At 41.9% G+C, this 23,236-nt stretch overlaps 2 protein-coding genes across 2 annotated transcripts in view; one reads left to right on the forward strand and one right to left on the reverse strand.

Moving 5' to 3' along the window:
• Positions 1-21,688, reverse strand: part of COL4A2 (collagen type IV alpha 2 chain) — a 140,092-nt gene extending 118,404 nt beyond the window's left edge. Inside the window, exons 1-3 of the mRNA XM_064646526.1 lie at positions 21,587-21,688; positions 21,212-21,315; positions 21,014-21,074 (exon numbers count right to left, since the gene is read on the reverse strand). Of these exons, the coding sequence (XP_064502596.1) occupies positions 21,014-21,074; positions 21,212-21,255 (105 nt within the window). The 5' untranslated portion in view covers positions 21,256-21,315; positions 21,587-21,688. The remainder of the gene's footprint in view (positions 1-21,013; positions 21,075-21,211; positions 21,316-21,586) is intronic.
• A 106-nt stretch (positions 21,689-21,794) lies between these two features.
• COL4A1 (collagen type IV alpha 1 chain) overlaps positions 21,795-23,236 on the forward strand; it is a 127,171-nt gene continuing 125,729 nt past the window's right edge. The window contains exon 1 of the mRNA XM_064646527.1: positions 21,795-22,001. Coding sequence (XP_064502597.1) covers positions 21,939-22,001 — 63 coding nt within the window. The 5' untranslated portion in view covers positions 21,795-21,938. The remainder of the gene's footprint in view (positions 22,002-23,236) is intronic.

Here is a 23,236-nt window from a genome sequence, read left to right on the forward strand (position 1 = left end):
CTCCATTTCTCAAAAATAGCAAAGTTAAATGTCTTTTCTGTAAGTGTAGTGTATTCTAAAATTAGAAAAACAAAGACTACAGAAAGGTTTCTGGGAATTTTTTTCTAATTAAATAATGAGAAGAATGGTTTCCTCCATTCTTCGTGTTTTCCTACATCTCTAACTGTTGGTAGGTAGATGGAAGAAGAGTTGTAGGTAAGAAAAAGGGAGTTGAGTTATATCCTAATAAAAAAAAAAGAAAAAAAAGAAGTAAAAAAAAAAGAAAAAAAGAAGAGAAGCTATTGAACTGAGAGAAACTGAACTTCAGTGCTGAATATTACATAGGGTTCCCAGACTTAGTCGAATGACGGCAACAACTCTTGCCTTCACAGGTGTGTGCATCTATTCTTTGCACTTACAAATGAGTTTGAATTCACAAATTCAGACCTGTGCAATCACTTCTTTCACCTTCCTGTTACATACACTTGCTCCCATAAGACCCTAGCTCCAGCTTCCTTAGTTGGAGCTGCAGATATCCTAGAGGCTTCTTTGTAGGTACATTGTGCTCGCAGGCAGCAGTAGAAATGGGTGCTTCTGATTTTGCCTACATGCAGATGGAGACTCAAGTGAGCACAGCTGGAAGCCACCACCTCTGGCCAGTACACACATTCCATTTTAAATCACTGTGCCTATACAGCTATTTCATAAAATATGGTCTGGGAAGCACACAAGAGACTGCAGTAAAAAGAAAATGAACTGAAAAACAACAGCCACAAATATTTGGATCCTTAACACAGTCCAAATCACAAGAGGCCAAAGTAACCTGTCTGTGGGTTGAGTTTTGGTATTAGAGATCTGGAGTTCTTGTGTCCGCCTATGAAAGGAAAATGTTCATCAGTGCTAGTCCTGAGACCCATGTGTGGGGTCAATAAAGCAGATAATTTAGAATAAAACGTGTTATAACCATCATAAAGATGAGGTAGTTGTAAGAGCAAGACTAAGTTGGAGAAAAAAAATGTGATGACTTGCAGAAAACAGAATTAGTAAACCTAAAATCTCAAGGAACACATTAAAAAGAAAAAAAGAAATATCATTTAATTGCCACTCTGAATCTCCTGATTGCACTAAAAAAGTCACTAACTTCTGTGCTGCTGCTTTTTTTTAAGCAGAAGTATGCAAAGTAGCTTTAAACTTATCTCTTATCTCTATACTTGCTGTAAATGGAATTTTCCAGAGGAATTTGTCTAGCAGATGTTTTTAACTAATGTTCATTAAAAGTATGATGAAGCCCCACCAGGTAAATTCAGTAACAGTGTTGTAACACTAGGAACCCAGTTGTCATCATTAGTGACGAAAAAAGATAATTACCTGCCCTGACCAGGAGTGTTCTGGTGGTCTCAGTAAAATCTTAGACCAAGGAAAACAAGCTGGACTGAATTCTGGGAAGCATGAGTATTCCGTCATATACCTTCAAATCATAAAAAACCTTGATAAGTTATTCACCAGTCTTTAGTACCAGATTTTAGGAGCACTTGCCAGGTATCTGCAAATTACAGTATCTGGGAAAAGGGTACATACAACTGGAAACTAAGAGTGAAAGGCTGGACTTTTAAAACAGAAAGTTTCTATCCTACAGAGGAGGACACGGTTTAATGATAAATGTGGTGGCAGAGCTAGGTTGACAGTTGGACTTGATGATCTAAAAGACCTTTTCCAACCTTAATGTTTCTATGATCCTTCTTAACTAAACTACTAATGATACTCACAGGGGACACAGTCAGTCAGGGAGGAAGATGGAGTTCAGTTCTCTGCACATTTTATGCTATCTGTGCAGCTTGTTTCTTTCAGGTGGAGAAAGGAAAACACTTGAAGAAATTGGGAGGAAATTCTACAGGGACTTTGGTAAAGATTTCCTTCTCTCATTTTTCTCATGGAAGAAGGAGTCCTGAACTCTTAAATATAAAAAATAAATGCTCCATGAAGCCTCATATGAATCAACTTCTTGTCAAAAAGCCCCCTCTTCTACATGCAACACTCTTAAAAAAGTTGTAACGGAACAATTTAATATAATTAGTTCCATCCAATCTGCACAACTCCACCACCGATGTGCTGCTTTTGCAATACCAGAAGCAAAATTGAGCATGACTGAAGCCTTTTCCTGCAATGTCATGTTGCTATACAAACAGCAGCTGGCTTCAGGCTACAACATCACACTGCCCTTCGAGTCCAGGTTAGTCTGTGCAGGGTGGCTGCACTCTCAGGCCTCTTTGGAGAGGCAATGAAAGGACACTGTGGGTGGTAGGTTCCCACAGTGCTAATGGTCACAGGGAAAAATGAAGCAAGACAGAGGGCAGGGGAGGAAAAAATAGAAAGTAGGACCAAGAAGTGGAAATCTATTATATGTCCACAAAGCTCAAAGGGAAAGAATAAACAAAGCACTATTATTCCTCCTGTTGCTGCTTTTTTATAATTCATTTTCTCAGTGCTTTTTTTTTTTTTAACTAGATTTCTTTCTTCTTTTCTCCTGATCTTTCTTTAGCAAAAAACCCACCATGTTGAGATGCACTCGGACTTAAAAATTGTACTTATCCTCCCAAGTGTCCCTTTATGCAAAGGCACTTCTCTGCTTCCCTGTTGATTGAGGTGCTGAGTCAGGTAGCAAACACGCGTGCACTTCACTTCAGCAGGCATGCTCCATCCTACACTTGACCCCAAATCACTGTGGGTGTCACATATCCTTTGGGGAACCCCTACCTCCCTGTCCCCTGGCATTAGCCAACAGCTGAGGCAAAATTGCCTCAGGAGAGGCTGTGGCAGACACTAATAGGTGCTGGCAGCAGTTTTTCCTCATGGGCAGCTTGCCCCAGAGATGGATTTGAGAAGGTGGAAGATGCTTCTCGTTACTGGCATGTGATTGCAATGAAACACAGCTAAGCTGTGCCCTGCAGGGTCATAACAAATGAAAGCCTCACAGCAATAAATAAGTGCCTGGGAATTTAACATGCTCAGAGGCAAAGACTCGAGACCATGTTAACATGCACAAGCCAACAATGTTTTCTAAATGACAAGAGGCTATGGATACCTGGAAGATCAGGTCTGCTGCTGAAACACTTTAGAAGGGTCTGTTGGACACTCATTGCTGCCTGTGCAACCAGGGAAGAGACAAAAACATCTCCAGAGGACAACGAGGTCCAGCTGTTTTGCCTGTCTAGACACTCATCCACCACCCAAGAGGCTCAGCTGTGCCTGGCAGGTACCTTCTCCCAAGCAGCCAGCCTAGACCTACTGCAGAGCCTGCCCATGGCTAACACTTGCTGAAGGAAGTTGAACCTTTTAAAAACCTGACTTCTCTGAAGCATCTCAAATTAGACATTTACTTTCAGCAGTACATGGACCATTATGAAGGGAAAAACCTTGTATTAATAAGTTTATAAAGTCAACAATTTACATCAGCAAGTAGGAAACAAAATTTTCAAGTACAGAGTTCACTTTTTGAGGAGAAATCTTGGATTCGACTTTTGTGGAGAGATCTTGGATTAGCAGCCAGCAAAAGGATTAGCAGCTAGCAAAAGGAGTGATGGATGTGTGGCATGAATTCAAGTATGAAAATAAATGCAAATTAGAAATGCATGCCACATAACATCTCAACCTACTTGAGAAGATGCATTTTACTCTCTTAAGTGAAAAAAGTTTCGAAAATGGAGTTTCAAGAATCCTATTATTGTATCATAATCATTGAATTTGTAGTACTTCAGGGAAGGCTTCCTTCTCTTTCTTAGAATGCCTCCCAGAAGAACCTGGTACTGGAATGCTTGACTCAGTAAACACTTATTTCTGGTAGTATAACCTTCTTTCCAGCAAAAGTGTGACTTTTGGTCATTTTTGCAAAAGTAGAAATTTGCAATTATCTATCTGCATGGAGTTTTTTAATAGACTGAAAAAAACTCAATTACTTTCCCTAAAAGGAGACTTCGAAAGATAGTAAATTTTGTGAGGTTTTAGTATATAATTTAAGAAATTCTGTGAGGTTTTAGTATATAATTAAAGAAATTCATAGAAGTGATAATTTTTCCACATAGGATGAATGACATGCATTATACAGGATTGTACAGATAGAAAAAACTTTCAGTTTATTTAATCCACCAACTTTGTCTCAGGCAAGATAACTTTCCATAAAACACCTCAGCCAAAAGATGGACTGTTTTGAATAGGTTTCTTAATAGACAGTAAAGCCAAAACTGCTTTTACTGTGTGTTTCTTCACGAGTTCAGACAAAGGGGTATATATTTCAATATATGATGAAATAGCCATTTTCAAAGATGGAAATACTATGATGCATGATATTTTTATAAGACAGAGGCCATCAAACAAACTCTTCATTTGGAAAACTGTAAACTTGAAAAAAGAAACAGCTTAAAAGCAATTGTATCCAGAGAGATGGACTGAACAACATAAAACTTGCCAGTGGATGGTAACCATAATTTCATCCTTTCAGTCCAAGAACAGCTGCACTTTCTAAGTACACTATGATTGTATCTTTGCATTATTTTATCCCAAACACCCCAGTTAGGTAACATACGATCTCCTCTTTGTATTCCCACTGTCATCCTTTATAAACTTAATTAGAAAGTCTACTTGGGGAGAATTGTTTGGAACAATTGTAAATAATTCTGTTTGTCAATGGAATGAGCTCTTTTCCTAAGTATCAAGTATCACAGTTTCTCTCTTCACCCTGTGAAACCTGTATTAGGAAACAACAAAGTAAACAATAGAAAGAAAAGAAATAAGCCACCAAGATCTAGACCAGCTTAATTTAAAGAACTTAACATAATCCTGAAGTTAATTGAAATAATGTTATATCTTTTCTGATTAGTCTTAAGATAATCTTGCAGGCTTCCTGGAATACAATGCACTCTGTCCCAAAAGCACCTAAATTTCAAATGAATCCACATCCTTATAAAGAAAAGATGCTGCACTATTGACCAATCCTAATTTGTATTAGTAGTCCTTAACAGACCTACATCCAACCATTCTATAAGGTCAAAATTATAAAGAAAATGTAATAAAAACATACTGACTTTTGGATGGTAATTGTAGTGCTGACCTGTGGTGGACAGGAAGATCTGTGGCTATCAGTGCAGAATGTAAGTATACAGGAGTCTCTGTATGACCTCCAAAAGGGGAAAAAACCCTTTTATTTGTGAACAGGGATTAAATTCCTATCTCCCATGACTGCAAATTTGACAATGATCATCACAGCTATGTGAAATGGATTTAGATTTAAGAATTGGGATTTTGCCACTCTGTAGAGCAAAACTGCATTGACTGATGAAATTTTAACCTAACAAATGTCAAGTTATACTGCCTACAGGAACATCATGTTGGCCCTACTCCACATACCAAATAAGACAATGAAGTTAACAACATCAGGGTAACTTTGTATTTGTGGAAATAGGCCAAGTGATGAATGATACATATCTCAATTTCCTCATTTCCTTTCACAGACGAATTATTACTACATGTAAAAACACAAGAGACCTAAGTGAAAATAAGTAGGATTGTTAGTTAATTAATTTTAAATCACCATGACTATCTTAAGGGAAGAAAAGGCAAGAGAATTAACTGGAATTCATTACACTGTAAGGAGTAGGCACACCAATCTCAAGTTACTATTTTCAGCCTAGAATGCATAATAGGACAAGAGGGCAAAGGTAAAAATTAAAGAAAAACAAATTCCAGCCGTCAGGAAACATTTTTCACATGAGAATCATAAATGTTGGAACGCTCTATCAAGTAAGGTTAATGAGGCTAACAGCTAGCAGCCAAGGAACATAAAATTTAGATGGCATCATGGGTGGATGACAAAAAAAAAAGGAAACACTTTTGCAATTATCCTGAAGGCAAGAATGCTTCTGATGCTCTTTGCATATCAACATACATAAAGGGCCATATTTGCCTTTCACTTATATCTGCAAAATCCAATAACCATCCTCATAGAAACTGCACTGCATCACTGACAGGATAACCTGGTCCATGGGTTTTATGGAAGATATGCAAGAAATGAGAAAGGAAGGGAAAGGTTATTTTTCCTTGATTGGCTGTGATTTAAAAACTAGTTCATTTTTCTGATTTGCTGAACTTTGCAAATTACTTATATTCACTTGCAGTATTATACAATTAAGTAACACCTATGAACTATGAGAAAAATCTACTCTTGAAACTGTTCTTATGGAGTAACAAAGATAACAATTTCGCTGTATCACTCTTTGACTTGATGTTCCGTGACATGCTGATTATGAATCAGGTAGGAAATTCCCATCCAACAAAATCAACACAATGTATCTTCAGTGAAAACAGATAATACTACATTTGATGATATGAACTCAGTAGTACCAAATAGAAACAAGGAGGTTATGCAGTTTTCTTCGTTAAGAATAATGGTTTGGTCCGGTTGTGACTGACAATTTCAAGTGTGGATGGAAAAGGACTTGGAGAAAAGTCCTAGGAAATGGTCAAAGACTTGACGGAAAGGCTCCCTTAGTGACAAATTACAGGAGGCTAATCTAGGTAGCCTCATAAGAAGAAAGTGAGAATAGGGGTTTAAAACAATTGTTTCACCAGATACCATTGTCATCAGCCAACAGTAGCCAACCTCATGGACATACCATTCTCCCAGCTTCATGTAATGCACCAAAATGAGTTAAATGCTACAAGTCACATAGATATATAAAGTATCTACAAAATGAAACTAGTAAAGTTGAGCTCTTTCATTTACCTCACGAAGATAAAACAAAAGCTCAGAGACTGATTTTAAAGCTAGATCAATGTGATCAAATCAATCTGTGTATGTTTATTCTTAATCAACTCTTGGAACAACTTAGTAAGAGCTGTGATAGACTCCCAGGAATCAGAAAAACAAAAAATACAGATGGGATGTTTCTCCAGAACTGGCACTGTAATTCAAACATGAATTAAACTCAGGAAATTCTCACAGCCTACTTTATAAATATTAGTCTTGTTTTATACATTCTATGTTTTTCTTTACACCGATATACATGAATCAAGTGTCCTCTATCAAACTGAGCCTGTACTTTCAGCTGATGATAGGCAAGGACTGCAGATGAGAGATGAAAGACCTAACAGTTTAGTCCTCTAAGAATTACACAAGAAAGTGTAATGTGGTGAAGTGTCATAGGACTCTAATGAATAAAATTCCTGACTCTCTGCTTGCATGATTGTTATTTAAGGCAAACCCCAGACATAAATTCACTGGTTGATAACAAATGTAAGTAACCAGTCCGGGGACATATTCTGACTCATTCTTCCAGGACTCTGTTCTCAACTTCTGGTTATTAGAAATTAAACTTGAACCTTCTTAAAGGAGGTAAAATATTTCTCAGCTCATACAAAGAGATATGACATACAACTACAAAACCAGGAAAGCCACAAGATGTATGCAATGTTAAGTCACTCATTATTACCTGAGGGAGGCTTGTAAAGCAGAAGTTTAGTAAAGATTAACATGAAACCTCAGTGTCAGCACATATGGGGAGAATTTTCTATTAATTGTTACCCTGAACGCTAAATCCAGTCAATCCTATTGTGTTCTGTTGCATCTCCCAGCAACCAACAGAAGAGGTCAAATGCTTACAGCCTGAACTGAAGTGTGCTCAAATTCATTGATTTAAAGGGGATTTATAAAATATGCTGGAATCTCACTTTAAAAACTGACTGTAAACATTAGACCAATTGATAGAATTAGAATTTTCTGTTGAAGACATCATGCTGTTCTGCTTAAAAGCTGGTGGCATGAAATGGCTCTCATAACATTGTAGTTAATCATTACAAAACAATAAAGCTGGGAAAGTATTGTGTTTTTCAGCTTTAGTTATTTAGACTTAAAGCAACTGGTCACATGTCCTTAGTAATTAGACAGAATCCATGCGATAATATACCAAGATCTCACACTGCTAAGTCTTTACAAATCATGCTGAATATACCCTTTGGAAACATGTGACTTTTGGGGGCATGTCTAATGCAGCACATAGCAATACAGCACAGAGATTCAAAAAGTGAGTTTCAAGTCAGCCACTTTGCTACTGTATCTGGCTTGAATAGCATGGGTTGCAGTGCATTTCTAAAATCTAGATTAATTCACTAGGAAAGTTCTAGTTGCAAAAACACATAGCTTCCTGAAAGTAACTTTCATTTTAGCAAGGTAGCCAGCTCAGTAACCTGTAGTAATGGAACTTGGGAGGCAACAACATGCTACTCTTAAGTGTGCAAGGATACATTTCTTCTCTGTTATTTTTGAAGCTGAGACATGCTACAGTTAATGTAATACAACTGTGGTATAGATGTGTATACTGAATGATAAGGAGAAAATGGTTAACAGCCTGCTTAGATGCCAAAAGGGAGAATGAGCTCCCTCTTGTCCATATGCTTGGCCAGGCAGTGCACACATTCTGCATCATGCAGACTGGGGCACTCCTCACCACAGCTCCAGTAAGAGCAGCATCACAGGGATAGACAGGCAGCGAGTCATGGCTTGCTTGTGCTCCCCAGTTAGTCAACTATGAATCTCATATTGGGGTTACATTTTCATAGTACCATAGAATACGTTGGGTTGGAAGGGATCTTAAAGACTATCTAGTTCCAACGCCCCTGACATGGGCAGAAATACGTTCCACTGGATCAGGTTGCTCAAACCCCCATCCAGCCTGGCCTTGAACACTTTCAGGGATGGGACATTCACAATTTCTCTAGGCAACCTGTTCCAGTGGCTCACCATTCTCATAGTAAAGAATTTCTTCCCAATGTCTAATCTAAACCTATCTTCTTTCAGTTTAAAGCCATCCCGCTTTGTCCTTATAAAAAGTCTGTCCTCATCTCTCTTTTAGGTCGCTTTTAGGTATGGTAAGACTGACAGATTTTAAGAGACTCTGTGTGGCTCTGCTGTTGTGGAGGCTGATGGACAGTCTGACACTCATGCTTGAATGAGGAGAGCTACATGAGTTCACAGTAGCCAGCCTGTCTCTCACAGGCTTGTTCTTGAGCTCTGTGCTGCAGCTGGACCCCTCAGGGAGCTGCTCTTTTCTTCTGTTTGTGAAATGCTGGAGCTTTCCCTTTCCTCAGGTCTCCAACTTTTCTGGTATTTGTCTTGCTGCTTTTGGACATGCAGAGATTTTGGGAACAGATGATCAGATCAAAAGGTTAGAAGTCTTTCCTGCTCTGGAGCACAGTCTTTGTGTACATTGTTCATTTGAAAGATGCAAGGGACAGCTGACATTACCAACTAGAGTCCCTGCAGAGGCTAATCAGACTATTTAAAATTACATTCGGTTTTGAAATGCCAAAAAAAAAGGACATTTCTTGAAGCTAAGGCAAAACTGAGTTGGTCTTTCATCCAAAAACAACAAAAAAGAGAAAGCAATAACCTTGCTCCTTTATTTTAATTCACCATTTTCCCACGTCATAGGAAAACAGTACTCACTTTTTACAGTAGGAAAACTTGGAAGTAGGAAGATACAGCAGAAATTCTGAGATTAAACAGCAAAATTTCTGCAGTTAAAACAACTTCTGGTCATCATGGCTAGGCTTCATGAACAAAGATTTGGGAAGGACTCTATCCACATTTGCTACAAGCACGCTGGTGGCTAAAAAGGCCAATGTGAGATTGACAAGTCTATATCGCACAGCAGAAAGACTCCTTAGGTGGTATCAACAAGACACAGTTCTTTCTACGTTGTCTTTTCTCCTTGTCTCGTGTGTTCTCAAAGGCATCAGCAGCGTTATAGATGGTGTGTCTCCAGACCTCCCGATTGGAGGCCAGAGTAGACCAATGATGGTGATCGATATGGCCAAGGCCGAGATGCTGTTTCAGGGAGTCCTTGTGTCTTCTCTTTGGGGCTCCTCTCTTGCGGCAGCCAGTGGCAAGTTCACCATAAAGCAAGATCTTAGGGAGGCGGTGGTCCTTCATCCTGGAGACATGCCCTGCCCAACGCAGCTGTGTTCTCAGCAACATGGCCTCAATACTCATAAAACTTCAGGTCAGTCTGACCACAAAAAGACAACAGAATGGTCCCAGGCCTTGCTTCTCAGCTACTGAAGAGTAGAACTTCGCTCAAAGAAAACAGTAAATTCTTATTTACGGAAGAGCTCCAAATAGCAAGGCATCTTGAGATGACAGTCCCTCTTTAAAGAAAAAAATCCTGGGTTTTTCTGTATGTACATAAATGGGCTTGGAGAGTTGACATTTTAGCGTGGATGAATGGATTCGTATGGGGTTGCCCATTACCTGCATGCAGCACTGTAATTTCTCTACAAACTATGTCTGCAGGGTAAGTACTGAAACTACTTGGCAAGTGCATTTTCATATCCCTTTATCTCCTGAGAAGGATGAGCTTTAATCTCCCCAAATTAATCATGCTATTTGATGAAGTTAGGTGTCCTTGTCTCAATGGAACATTTTTTTTAAAGCCTAATGAAAGATTAGTAGCCTCGAGGCTAAGAACACGTGTCCAGGGCGGATCTTGGTCTACCTCTCATTCATAACGCACGATGACTGTACTTCAGTTCCTCTCTCCTGTTTACACATGTTACTGACTTTGTGGATGACAGGGAATGATACATGACTAACGTGGAAATGACGCTGAATGAAAATTAAATACCTTGAAGAAGTAGCAAAAATTACATCATCCCTAATTTGAGATGGTATAGTTCCAGTAAAGCAGCTGGCAATACTGGAATCCACCTCATGGCAACTGGATTCTATACACAAAGAGCTCCCAACATGCCAGTATGATGCTTCTAGCTGCCCATGGTTTGGTCATATTAACTACTGTATGTTTTTCCTTGGGAAAAAAACAACAGACCAGTTGGTTCAAAGCATGAAGCAGCACAGGATTATGCAAGCATGTTGCTGTAGGGCTCACAGGATTCCTTACTCAGACAAATTCAAGACTACAGTCCCAATCTTCATTATGATTTATGAACCAGACTCAAGCTACCTTAATAATCACCCGTCTACTCACTGGTGACTCTATGTGATATCGTGTCCCTAAGGGACAATACAAACCTCACACAAGAGATTAGAGTTGTGAAAGCAGAGGTAACATTTTCTTAAGGAATGGTTACTATCTTATCCCCTTGAAGACACAAACACAGTTATGATGAACAAGTAACAACAAGAAGAGTTTAAAGTTTCCCCTCTTACACAGAAAAACAATCAGATAAATGTTAGCACTGCATGCATTGGATGGATGGCATAACATATTTGGATCTCAATTTGATGGCATAAATTCACAAAAGGAAATAAATGTTAAAGAGAAAATATTTTTTCTGGGTTTTTCACAGTCCATCAGCCATATAAGTTTATTTAAATAATCATTCCTTGGAAGAGATTCAGGTATAGATAGTTTGATGTGTGGAAATAGTACCATATTTCACTCTCTTTGAGTCTAAGTCTATTTAGTCAGAAGAAAGCGGTACTGACCCCTTTAGTCCCTGGGTCACTGAAAGGATGGAGTCCCAAAATGTCCTCTCCTTCTTCTCTAAGACTGAGGCAAAAGCTATGCAGACAATTTTGTGGTAGACATGTTGTTTTTTTTTTTTTTTAAGGCAGTATTAATAGCTTAATGGATAAGGCAGCAAGGCTGTGATTCACCAAAGGAATAAAAACTCTTGCCATGGGAAAGGACTGGAATAGAAAAGAAAGAAATCTAGACTGGAAGCTGGCATTGTGTGACTGAAAACTGATAAACTCCAGCTTGCATTAAATGAGGACAATTAAACCCCCCTACCTTCCATTACTACCTTCTATTACTCACCTATCCTTGACTTTATCCTAAAACTATAAGGTAAAAGAGCATATTTTTGCCATTCCCCTCATCTGACCATTCCATGTAGATGGAAAATCTCTCTGGAGAGTGGGGCAATTGAAGAAGATGCACTGCAGTGTTGACACTCTCCAAGGGCAGATCAAAGTGCAGTTGAGGTGTTGCAACATAAGGTACCACCATAAGCCAACGTCTACATACTCTAGTCACTGTCCTTTCTCTGGGAAGGACTACTTTTCCTAACACTGAGGCCTGTAGTAAACAGCAGTAGTAAATAGTTTTTGCAATCTGATTTGTGACCTGTTGCCATTTACACTTACTTACATGCTTATTTTTGTCTCTTATTTTACTTACATGATGTAGATACCAACAATAGGGCATGCTAATGCCATGAATCATCACATAAAACTTAAAACAAAATGATCGGGAGGGGTTTTGGTCTTCTTTGGCACAAATTTCCTATTCGAATGAGTGACAGTGCTGCTCAGTTCTTTTATTCCATCCTTACTCATGCAAAACCACCCAATACACTGATGCATGTGAGAAATGAGAGTGGGCCCCGACTTCCAGCCAGCCAATGTCACAGCCTGAAGCACATATGCTCCATGTCTGTATTGATGTATTAAGCAACCCTGTGCCCTGCAGCTTGACCATCCATACCATTTTGTTGTCAGAAATGTCTAATGAATCCCTGTTGTTGGGCTAGGAAGTTTTCACTTGCTCTGCTTGCACAGACAGTTTTGGCCATGGTGCAGGAGTCAACATAATGCAAGGAACACAGGCAGTCTCTAAGGAGCCATCCTGTTTTGGAAATTAAGGAGGCTGTTACCATTACGGACATGGACAAACTGTGCCAAGTGACCACAAGGCAGAGAATACACCTGGGACTCTGTGGTTTACTATAAGGGACACAGCCAGAGAGGAAGTAGCCTGTGGGCTTTCGCAAGTTAAGACATAACAGATGTGCTGGCTACCTCTTGGGCACATACAGAGGACAGAAGATTTGGGAAGCTTTGCACTTACTCTTTCACACTTATTCTTACCACAAACCTGCAAAGCACCTGGCAAAAACCTGGCCTTAGCCCCACACAGCAAGGAAAATGCTTAAATTTCCCCATTTCACTTCCTTCTTCCAGCTAGTGTGACTTAAGATTTTTTAAGTTTCATGTAGAGACGCTTGGGCTGTTTCCAGCAGACTGTTTCTCTGGCTGCTGGCTTGGGGAGATATGCAGGCTTCCCATGCTCTGTGGCCCCAGCGGCTATTCCCAGCCCTGCAAGGGAGCGGCATTCCTTTCTGCCCACTCCCTTTGCCGCGGCTCAGCCCAGGACACGCCGGCAACCTTGGTGAGCAGCTCCACTCCTCCTGGAGTTGCTCTCCAGGGTCTCTGTACATCTGTTGGGGATGCTGTGAGACTCAGACCAGGTGTCTGAACATCAATTACACGGGGTCAGCAAGGCTGGAGCTCGAACGTAAAAATGCCTTTCCTCATCTCTTTGTAGCATGCCTGGGGATTTCACAGCCAGAGCAGCAGGAGCCAACGCTGTGCTGAGAGCAAGGCATGCACGACTGTGACAGGGAAAGCCTGCAAAGCTTTCCCAGTTTCCTGTCCCTACCTTAAGAGCTGATTCTGCTCCCCAGAGATGCAAGGCGCAGCAAGCATGGGCAGGACCTGAGAACAGAGACTCATATGGTACAGGCAGCGAACTGTCAATTTGTACAGATGCCTTTTTTTGTTCTTTTTCCTTTTTCTTTTCTTTTTACCCCTGATGACCAGTAGGTTTGTTTCCAAGCCTGAAAGGGGGGGGGGGGGCATGGAACATGTGGCAAAGAGGTCAGCTTCCTGCCAAGTCAGGAGCTGCAGCCTCCAGAGGATGGGCAGAAAGGCAGCCACCCTGCTCAGGCACCAATGGGTGGTATGCAAGATCCAGGAGCTCCATCAGATGTAAAAATTCACAAGCTCAGAGTTGTGCTTTGGGACATGACTTTGAGGCAGGCAGTTGTTCAGTAATGACACAAACAAAAAACAAGAAAAACAAAACAAAACAGAATAGGAAAAACGGAAGGGTATGTGCTGTATCCAAAATACTTCACTTTGCCCAATTTTTGCTTTTTATATACAGCCTGATTATACAGGCAAGTAATTCTGGCCAGCAAAGAACCATTAAAAGCCTGGTGAAGTATAAAGGAAAAATATAGTTGGAATAAAAAAATCTATCACTTGGCTCTATCAACCAATGCTGAGAAGAGGTGTGGGTAGGATCTGCAGCTAAGACCTGCCAAAAATAAGCCAAGCCCTATTTCTCTGAATGATCTTCACTTGCTAACTTCAGAAAGCTACTTCAAAATAAAGGTTGGGATCATTTACAAATAAATAGGATGCCTGAAATATCCCAGTAAGCGTGCATCCTTGGTAACTGATACGATCTAAATGTTCTTCTGATCTCCTGTGTCTAAAATAAAAATAGAACTTGTTAGTAAATTTATGGTGAACATCAGGGGGTTTTCTTAACAAAAAGTCCCTTTTTTAAGGAACTCTGCTAGGAGAGAGGTGCTAAATAGTGCTGCTCTTTCAATTTACACAGAAGGCTCTGGTCAATTTTAAAATCCTGTCCCAACCCTCCTAAACCATGGTAATTTCCCTAAAATTGCCACTGAATTTTAAACTTACACATCTGCTTTTCCAGCTCCCCGGCCTGTCCACAGCCAGCTGGGCTGTACTGGGACCTGCTGGCTGCCTCTGCATCAGGCCTGCTCCCCCAGCCCACCCCAGGGGAGCCCCAGGTCTGGCCACTGGGCGCAGGGCCAGCTCCTGGTGCAGCTGTGCTCTCAGAGGGGTGTGAAATGAGTTGTGTGGGAAAAGGGCTGTGAGAAGTGGGGCTTCCCCCTTGGCCAGCCTGCAGCTCATGAGCTTGGGCTGAATGCTGGGCCTTGGTGTTGGCCTGAGCTGTGGTTAGCCATGCTTGTGCCACAGCTCCAGCCCCATGCCCCGCTCTGCCCTCCAGGGCTGTCTCTGACCATGGTGACCACCTGGAGGACCCTGACCCACTGGAGGGCGAGGGTCCTGCCCACCTCCCCACCCTGGCCTCTGCCTCCTGCCTCCCAGCTCCCCTGCCCACATGGAGCAGCAGTCCATGCTGCCACTGGGTAAGCCATATCCACATCACCGTTCATTCCCGGCAAGTATGAAAGCAAAGGCAGAAACTGAAAGATAGCACAAACCCAGGCATGTTCAGAAGATGCAGCAGCCTGGTCAAACACTGAGACTTGTCAAAGAGGGGAAACTGCAATAAAAACATGATTCTGCTGAAGTAGGGCAAATTAATCGCACAGATGTAAGTTTGCTCATGAACTTCTCTGTGAGAGCTTTCCCCTTGCTATGCATTGTTTCTGGGGTCTGAAAACAAGGAGCTACCCTTGCCCTCATAATTCACATCAGCACCCTTAGCTTCCAAATGGACAAAAAAGGGCACATGAAAAACAACAATGTGGGTGCTTGGTCACTCAGAAATGTTTGCATGATAAAGATCACATACTTTCACTGTGAGCTGAGTCAATGGCTTCTGTCACCTAGCTGCTGCCATTTTAAAGAAAATAACTGTTGATAAACATCAGGAAATACTGCAAATTTCACTGTGCTTTTTACTCCTTGGGAGAAAATGAGGTACTGCAAATAAAGCAAAGCATGAGAAGATAAGCTGCCTTCTTCAGCAAGCAAAGATATAACTGTAAGCTACTAAATTAGCATTGAACTCTCCCAAGATCTTCGATCAGTATAACACAGTACAAAGAATGTTCCACTTCTTGACCAATTTTTGGCTTGGAAAAACAAAAGCAAAGAACTAATAAAAAATAGTCTGGTCTCAAACAAGAAATTCATACTGCAAAAAGAAAAAAGATCCTCTAAAATAAACTGTGCTCTGAACTACTGAATTAAAACATTTATAACAAATGTGTTTGCGTATAGTATAACTGAATAAGCCACAATGCAGCTTTACATTTGGGGTAGGGCAAATATGATTGGATTATAAATATTTTTTTGTGCAAATTTAAAAAATACATGGTAGGTTTAGTATCATAATGCTTAAAGACTTCCTGTGGTGCAATAACTACACAATAAAATCCAGATGTCCTACTTTAGAAGCTCAAGGAGAAGCAATACTGAATTTCTAAAACTGCTTCAGCTACTTTCAGGATAAGATGACAAAAATAACAAGACCATTTTATTACATGATAGTTTACCTTGTCAGGGTTCTTGTCTCTCAGTATCAACATTTTAACTCTGAGAAATGTGGGAGGCTGACAGAACTCCTCTCTTCTTCTACCAAATGCAACGTGATTATATGATATGCTAATTAATAACTCAAAAAAATAGAATTAACTTGAATATATTATAGTAGATATTCACTGAGCATACTTCTATTCACAAGAAAAAGCGAGTAAAGAATCTATGTGTAGCTTTGCACTGAGAGATTAAAAAACATAGACCTGTGCAAGAACCTCCTCCTCTCCATCACTAACTCCAGGGAGACACAATATATTGCTTTTGGTGTAATGTATTTTTAGTCCTTAAATGAATAATGTGAATCAGTGTTAGGATATGACTGTATACAAAGATCAGACTCTCTAATTTAGTCCACAGAGACATAGCAGAAATGGCTCTTAAAGAAATCTTCCCAGGAAGAATGATTAATTAATAAGAAATTAGAATTCTATCAGTTTCATAGACATGACAGCAAAAAAAGAATTTCAAGGAAGAATTTGAGGAATAACAACGGAAAGAGACATTTAAGGGAACTCTCTTACTGGTGAGTGGAGCAGACATCACATAAAAAAGGAAGGAACAAAAATAAGGAATTTGAAGCTATCAAACACGACTACATTTCCATGTATGCAGTACTTGCAGTGAATGTGTTTGTCTCCCTGGCATCACACGATGCTGATGGGACAAATCCTGAATCTCATAAAAGAAAAAAACAATTTCCATTTGGGCAGCCATTCTGATGCCCATATACAATATGATACACACTGTGACCCTCATCACTGAAACACCACTGCCAGACCAAGGCAGGCTGTTGGTGTTGGTGAAAATGAGGGACTTTGCCTTATGTAGCTATCTGGATGCCATCTCCTTCATTCAGGACTTCTCATAGTTCTTTAAGAGAGCTGCCCCTTCTTGACAGCTCCATAACCGAACATAAAAAGAGTCCTCTCTGAACTACCCAATTCTTTCAAGGTTCAAAGAAATTTTGAATAAAGCAATCAGATATGCTGGGAGGCTCCCCAAAATGTTGGAGTTTTTTTCAAGGTATCATTATTCTGTCTGATTTTCTCGTGGAACGCCACTCTTACTCAAAGATAAGCCCAACTCTCTGCTTATTTAAACAGATATAGATAAGCCATGTCTGCCAGTGTGGAAATACCTCAACTGAAGTTGTTCTAAAATAGGATTGCAATGTTTCTTTTTGGGGGATCTCCTAGTCAAAGCTATTTTTGAAGCACCACACAGGTGCGGGTAGCAGCACACAGAGCCTGGTATTTCCAGGAAGAGATGGATTTGCTTTGAATGCACTTAGTAATGTGGCAGAAGAAATCAATACATCAGACTGATGCCTCATTCCCAGATCATTGGGGCAGTATGTCTGCCCTATCACATTTTTCACACTGTGATCCCAGTGCGTACGTTCACAGTGGACATGCTGAGCAGGATGGGCCGAGTGATTACTCCACCCTGGCTTCTTTCAGCCTGGAAATCCTGGGTTAATATAAAAAGTCCTCCTGTTTCAACCAGACAAAAGTTTCCAGATGGAATAAAACAGGACACATCTGGGACAACCTGGATGTCAGACAGCCACAGAGCATTGACACATTTTAACTGTGAGCAATAACTTAGGTGCCCATGTCAGCAATCTAATTTCATTATGAAATCAATAGGAGAAATACATTGCTGATGGTTTTACTCTCTCTTTTTAAGGATTATTGCTTCTTCCACTTTGATGACATTCCCCATGATAATCCCCTTACAATCTCACAGAAGTGAATTATATCTCACAAATTACTTCAACTCTGTTTTCTTTCTATATATTTATATTAGTTCTCCTTTTAAAATGACAATTGTCATCTGTTATTTGCAGTTAGTTTTGCAAATGTTATTCAAACTTATTCTCTCTCAATTTTCATTCTTTGATCCAACAGTTATTTCCTTCTTTTTCTGGAATTCTAGTGCTCTCACCAGAATATAACTTGGAAAAAAAGTAATTTTTGTTAGAGGCAGTTTAAAAAAATATACTAAAGGGGCACCAATAAAGTAATCAAATCTTACAAAACTACTTGGGGAAAAAGTGTGCTTTGGGAAAGACGAAAGAAAAAAAAAGCAGCATTAGCAGAAGATATATTCTCTCTGAAGAGAAAAAAAACAGAAGAATTATATTTTGGATTAAATGTATTTGCAGGGACAGAAAGGGAGAAGAAATCTGCAAACCTAGTTGAACTTCAGGTAGTTAATACTACTTACTTTTATTTAAGTCATGTGAATTCTCAAATCTACAATTCAGAGCAGTTCCAAAGTTATTTGAGGTCTTATCACTACCCAGCATATGCCAAAGAGTGCTAAACATAACTGGGGCCTGATCTGCTCCATTTGGCTGTCTGTCCTAGCATTTCCCTTCAGGGATTTCTCTTCCTTAGTTCTTCAAGCCTGCAACCAGCATCCTCTCCTCTTGCCAGAGACATAATTTTCTCTCCCAGTTCTCAGATATCTTAAACATCCTCTTTCTTTTTCTTCCTCCCATTTGTTTTCCTGGTGAGAAACATCCGTCTCCCTAACAGCTAGCAGCAGCCTGCCAGGCAAGACGTTCAGTCAAGCTCTCTGAGTTCCACTCTTTCTCTCTCCCTCCTTCCTGGCTTCCTCCTTAATCTCATTCCAGTTTCTTCCTATGTGTGATTTTACTCATTCTACAGCACTTATCTCCAGCAGCTCTAACTCATTCACATATATATGGCTGTCAAACTCAGGAGCTCTGCTTCTCTCATTACAGGTGGAACTGTGACTTTTAAGACCTGGTCTCACAGACTCTAATAATTCATAGCAGGTTTTTTTAATCCAAGCTAATAAAACATGTTAGCATGTTAATCTGTGTAACAAATAGGATAAGATTCAGTGTGGCAAACAGGATTACAATATAAAGAATATGATTGCCAGCAACCCACCTGCAATTACTTGGGTGCTGCTGCTTCACACAGACACCTACTTTGTTACTTTGCAAACACATTTGACCAGAGCTGTCACTGCAAGGAGCAAGCCCAACCCTCCTCCCACACCCAGCTGCCTGCTCCCAGTCTCATGCCAGCCCAAGTTTCTATGAATACAAGTGGTGATCTGATCCGGGATAAAGTTAGCTCTCACCCCTCTTCTCCTTTGGGGTCCTGATTAGTTTAAACAAGGAATTTTCCAATTCAGTTCACCACACAACTACTACCTGGGCTGCCCAAGGGAAGGGAGTAGCATATGGGCAGAAAATAGGATAAATATTTGGTGGCAGTGCAGCTCAATTTTTCATGGAAACATGACCAAACTTCCCCCTTCACATTCACTGTGGTGTTTCATCTCCTATGCAGCCACAACCTTAGGAATAGTTACTTTTGGGAAATTAGGCCTTCAAGCAGGTCAATTTACTCTTCCAAGATTCTCTGGGAAAACCAGAATGTGAAGATCCAAGCAGCCATGACCAGACTGCATCCACTAACTGAGGTGTCTCAAACACCTCTTCAATATATCTCTATTTTACCACCACAGACTGCAGTCTACAATAAGAACTTGAAGGAGAATTAATTAGTTCATGCTATAGCTAAAACTCAGGTATCATGCTACGCACACTCTAGCACAACTTCATAAAAAGGAGGGTCATACCACAAATGCCACTGTTTCATGTCAACTAATCCCAGTGATATCATTACTGGTATAAAACATTTGCAGTATCACCAGCCTGCTCTGGTTTCAATAGCACGTGGTAATTTTATCATTCATTCAGCGCTACTCAGCAGAACAATGTTTGTATCTAAATGTGGCAAAGACAAGTAGCACATGACACTTGAGGTCCTCATTCTGTTCCTTCCCTGTGGGTCCCCAGGCTGACAGCTCTTGCTCAGACATGTTGTGGAAAGACCAACCATCCACACAGACTGACCGGCAAGCTCTACATGCCAACTGCAGCTGGAGTGCAAGATTATCATGTGTCACAACACCTGCTGCAAAAGTCCTACTGTTTCCTATTCCTTAATACAGTATGCCATCTCACCACAAAGATGTAACCACATTGGATAGCTATAACGAGTGTAAAGTCATAAAGCTGCAAACAGTAGGATTAAAATGTAAGTAGGATAGCTTTTGAAAAAATGTAATCAAGGTCCCACTTGTACATGACCACAGAGCCTTACCCACACTTTGTGGCTGACCAGTGAATGCAGCCACAAGCCAAGCCTTACCAATGTTAGTCTGCTCTATTTAGGCCTGATCCAAAGCCTACTTGCATTAATGACAATCTTTCCATGAAATTCACCAACCTTTGTAAAAGGAAAATGTTGCACATCCATATAGGTTTTCTCTCACTTCTTTCACACCCATGTGACAATGATGCAAGAGTTTAATCACTTCTGCTTTTTTTCAACACTTCAGGTGGATAGTTACAACCACCTATATAGCACTTTAAACCTACTTTTGGATTTAACAGTTTCATTTAGACAACAGTTTATTTATAAACATGCCTCTGATTTGTAAAAATAAGCTTCACAGTCCTTAGATGAGGTCTGTACTTAAATGAACTTTTCCTCTGCAGGTTAACTTTTCCAAGGTATTCTTCGGTATCTACTGCACTGCATTTTTGGTGCTTTTCTTAAAAAATGAAGAAGTTGCTGTGTTTGTTTCATTATTGCTTTAACAAATTACCCAGTCTGAGCAAAATTAACAATTGACTACTTCAAACAACCTGACACTTGAAGCATTACGCTTCTCTGTTAAACATCATTTTGTTAAAGGTAGCAATCTGTAAGGCTTGTAGAGATTATTTGTTAGTTGTTTCTTTTAATAGAATGATAGATAAGCCATCTGGCAAAGGAAAAGGCAGTTCCTCGCTTTCTGGTACCAAGGAAACTGCTTTCTCCTTCTCTCTTCTCAGTAAAAGTCATAAGACCTTTTACTTACGGCATCCACTCTGACGGCTGACAGCACGACTTCCATCAGGATCAACAGAAGCCCCATATCCCTGCAGGGAAAGGTGAATAAGGACAACATTGTTTTAAGCTCGCACAAAACAAGCACGTGATAACGCTCTACAGTTAAAGGTGACAATACGACTTTAAAAAAGTTATTTCCAAAAGCCTGCCGAGCGGAATTACTTACTGACAAAGGAAAATACGTGCACTGGGAAGCTGCGAGATGTCCATTTTCGCTCCTTCCCTTGCCGAGGGCTCGGCTCAGGGCTCCCTCCCGCCGGACGGTCGCCCCTACAAGGCAGAGAAGAGCCCGCTTGTAACGCCGCTCCCCCCGCCGGAGGTCTCCGGGTTCAGCGCCGCCGCTGCCAGGGCAGGGAGCGGCCCCTCCGCCCGGGCCGGGCCGGGCCGCTCCGATCCGGGGGAGAGAGGGGTGTTGCGCCGCTCCCCGCGCCGCGCAGCCCCCCGCGGGGGCGCGGACCCCGACGGGCCGGGCAGAAGCAGAGCCAGCGCCCCCGGCCCTTCCCCGCCCCTCCCGCCGCCCGGCCCCGCGCCCGCTCCGCACCGCTGCGCTGCCGAGCCCTCCCGGCGGCCGCGGCCGTGTGCGCCGAGCAAGCGGCGCCTCCCCCCTCCGCCCGCGCCCCCCCGGCCCGCCAGCCACCCGCGGAGGGGAGGAGGAGGAGGAGGAACTGCGGACAGCGGGGAACAGGAGCGGGCGAGGTCCCCGCCCGGGGGAGGAGAGGGGGCTGCCACCGCCCATCGTTTACGGCGAGTCCTTCGCCCCCGAGGCATTGCAGGCTGCGCGGCCGCGACGGAGGGGAGAGGCGCGCATGTGGGGCCGGCCCCGCGGAGCCCCACTGTGAGCCGCCGGCGCCCCGCCGCCCAGGGACCGACGGCGCGCAGCGGTGCGCGGCAGCATGCGGCTCTGGCTGGGCTTCGGGCTGCTGCTGAGCGCCGAGCTCAGCGCCGTCTCCGCCGCGGTGAGTACGCGGGGGCGACTCCCTCGGGCTGCGCCACCGGGTGCCCACGCGGGACCCTCTCACGGGGAGACGCGGGAAAGGGTCGGGACGGGACGGGGCGGCGGCGCGGGGCCCTCGCTCTCGGGAAGGCGGAGCGGCCAGGTGGGCTGTGCGGGGATGCCCGGCTGCCCCGCCGCTGCCCCTCCGCGGGCGCGGAGCGGAACGGGCGGCACCGCGAGGGGCTAGCGGCGGGGTCCGGGCTGGGACGGGCCCCGCCGCGCTCTCCCTCTCCCACGGCTCGGCACAGAGCGCCGCTGGCTGGGGACGGAGTATAAAGCACGCACCCACACGGGACTTAAAAGTAGCGAGTTGCGTTTCCACGGTAAAAAAAAAAAAAAAAAAAAAAAGGAAACGATAATAAAAAATCAGTGTTGGTCGCTTTGATTCAAAGTGCCGTGCGCGCTGCCTTTGACCCCCGCGACGGGCAGCAGGCTGGAGACCAGGAAGGATCCTAATGTTAATAGTTAAAGCTGAGTTTTGGCACCTTTCCCGATGGAGCCAGATTGTGGCACAGACTTGTAAAATCGAAAGCATGCAAGTAGTCTGAAAGTTTTGCTAAGGGAGCTAATTTTATCACTGAGATAATAGCTATTTGCTGTCCTTAAATTTTAAGGACTCTCTTTCCTGGCACTCCTGAAGTATTTTGGCAGTTTCTTCTGTACCTCTAGGCAAAGGGCAGTTGACATAATGATTTGAAATAGGTCATCTTTTTCTGTCTCCTTGTTTTCTTGCATATGGTTAAGTTGATACTGTATTAGTGAAATTCAGGGGTGCAGAAAACTTGTTATTAGGCATAGGCACGTGGATTTTTGTCATGCTTCCTTCTATAAATGTAAGATCTTGTATTAACATTTTAATAATTTTAATGGTTATGTTGCAACCTGCCCCTAAAGGCAAGGTAACTGAGGTTCTTGTTAATAATAGATCCTTTGGGACAGATTAGAGTGAAATGACACTAAGTGAGCATTGATAATATGTATGTGGCAGGCTTATTTCAGAACAATTCGGTTGCAATGGAAAGGAGGTATTTAGCCATTTTGGTTATGTGGTTATTATTATCTATAGTAGTATAACAATATAAAAGTATAAAGATATCGCTTACCAAAATATATAAGAACAAGAAATAAAGAAAGAGGGAGAAAGGATAAGAGTAGACAGTGGAGAGGAATGATATCACCACCCATGGATCCAGCAGT

This window comes from Pseudopipra pipra, chromosome 2 (genome assembly GCF_036250125.1).
Source record: "Pseudopipra pipra isolate bDixPip1 chromosome 2, bDixPip1.hap1, whole genome shotgun sequence".
Lineage (NCBI taxonomy): Eukaryota > Metazoa > Chordata > Aves > Passeriformes > Pipridae > Pseudopipra > Pseudopipra pipra.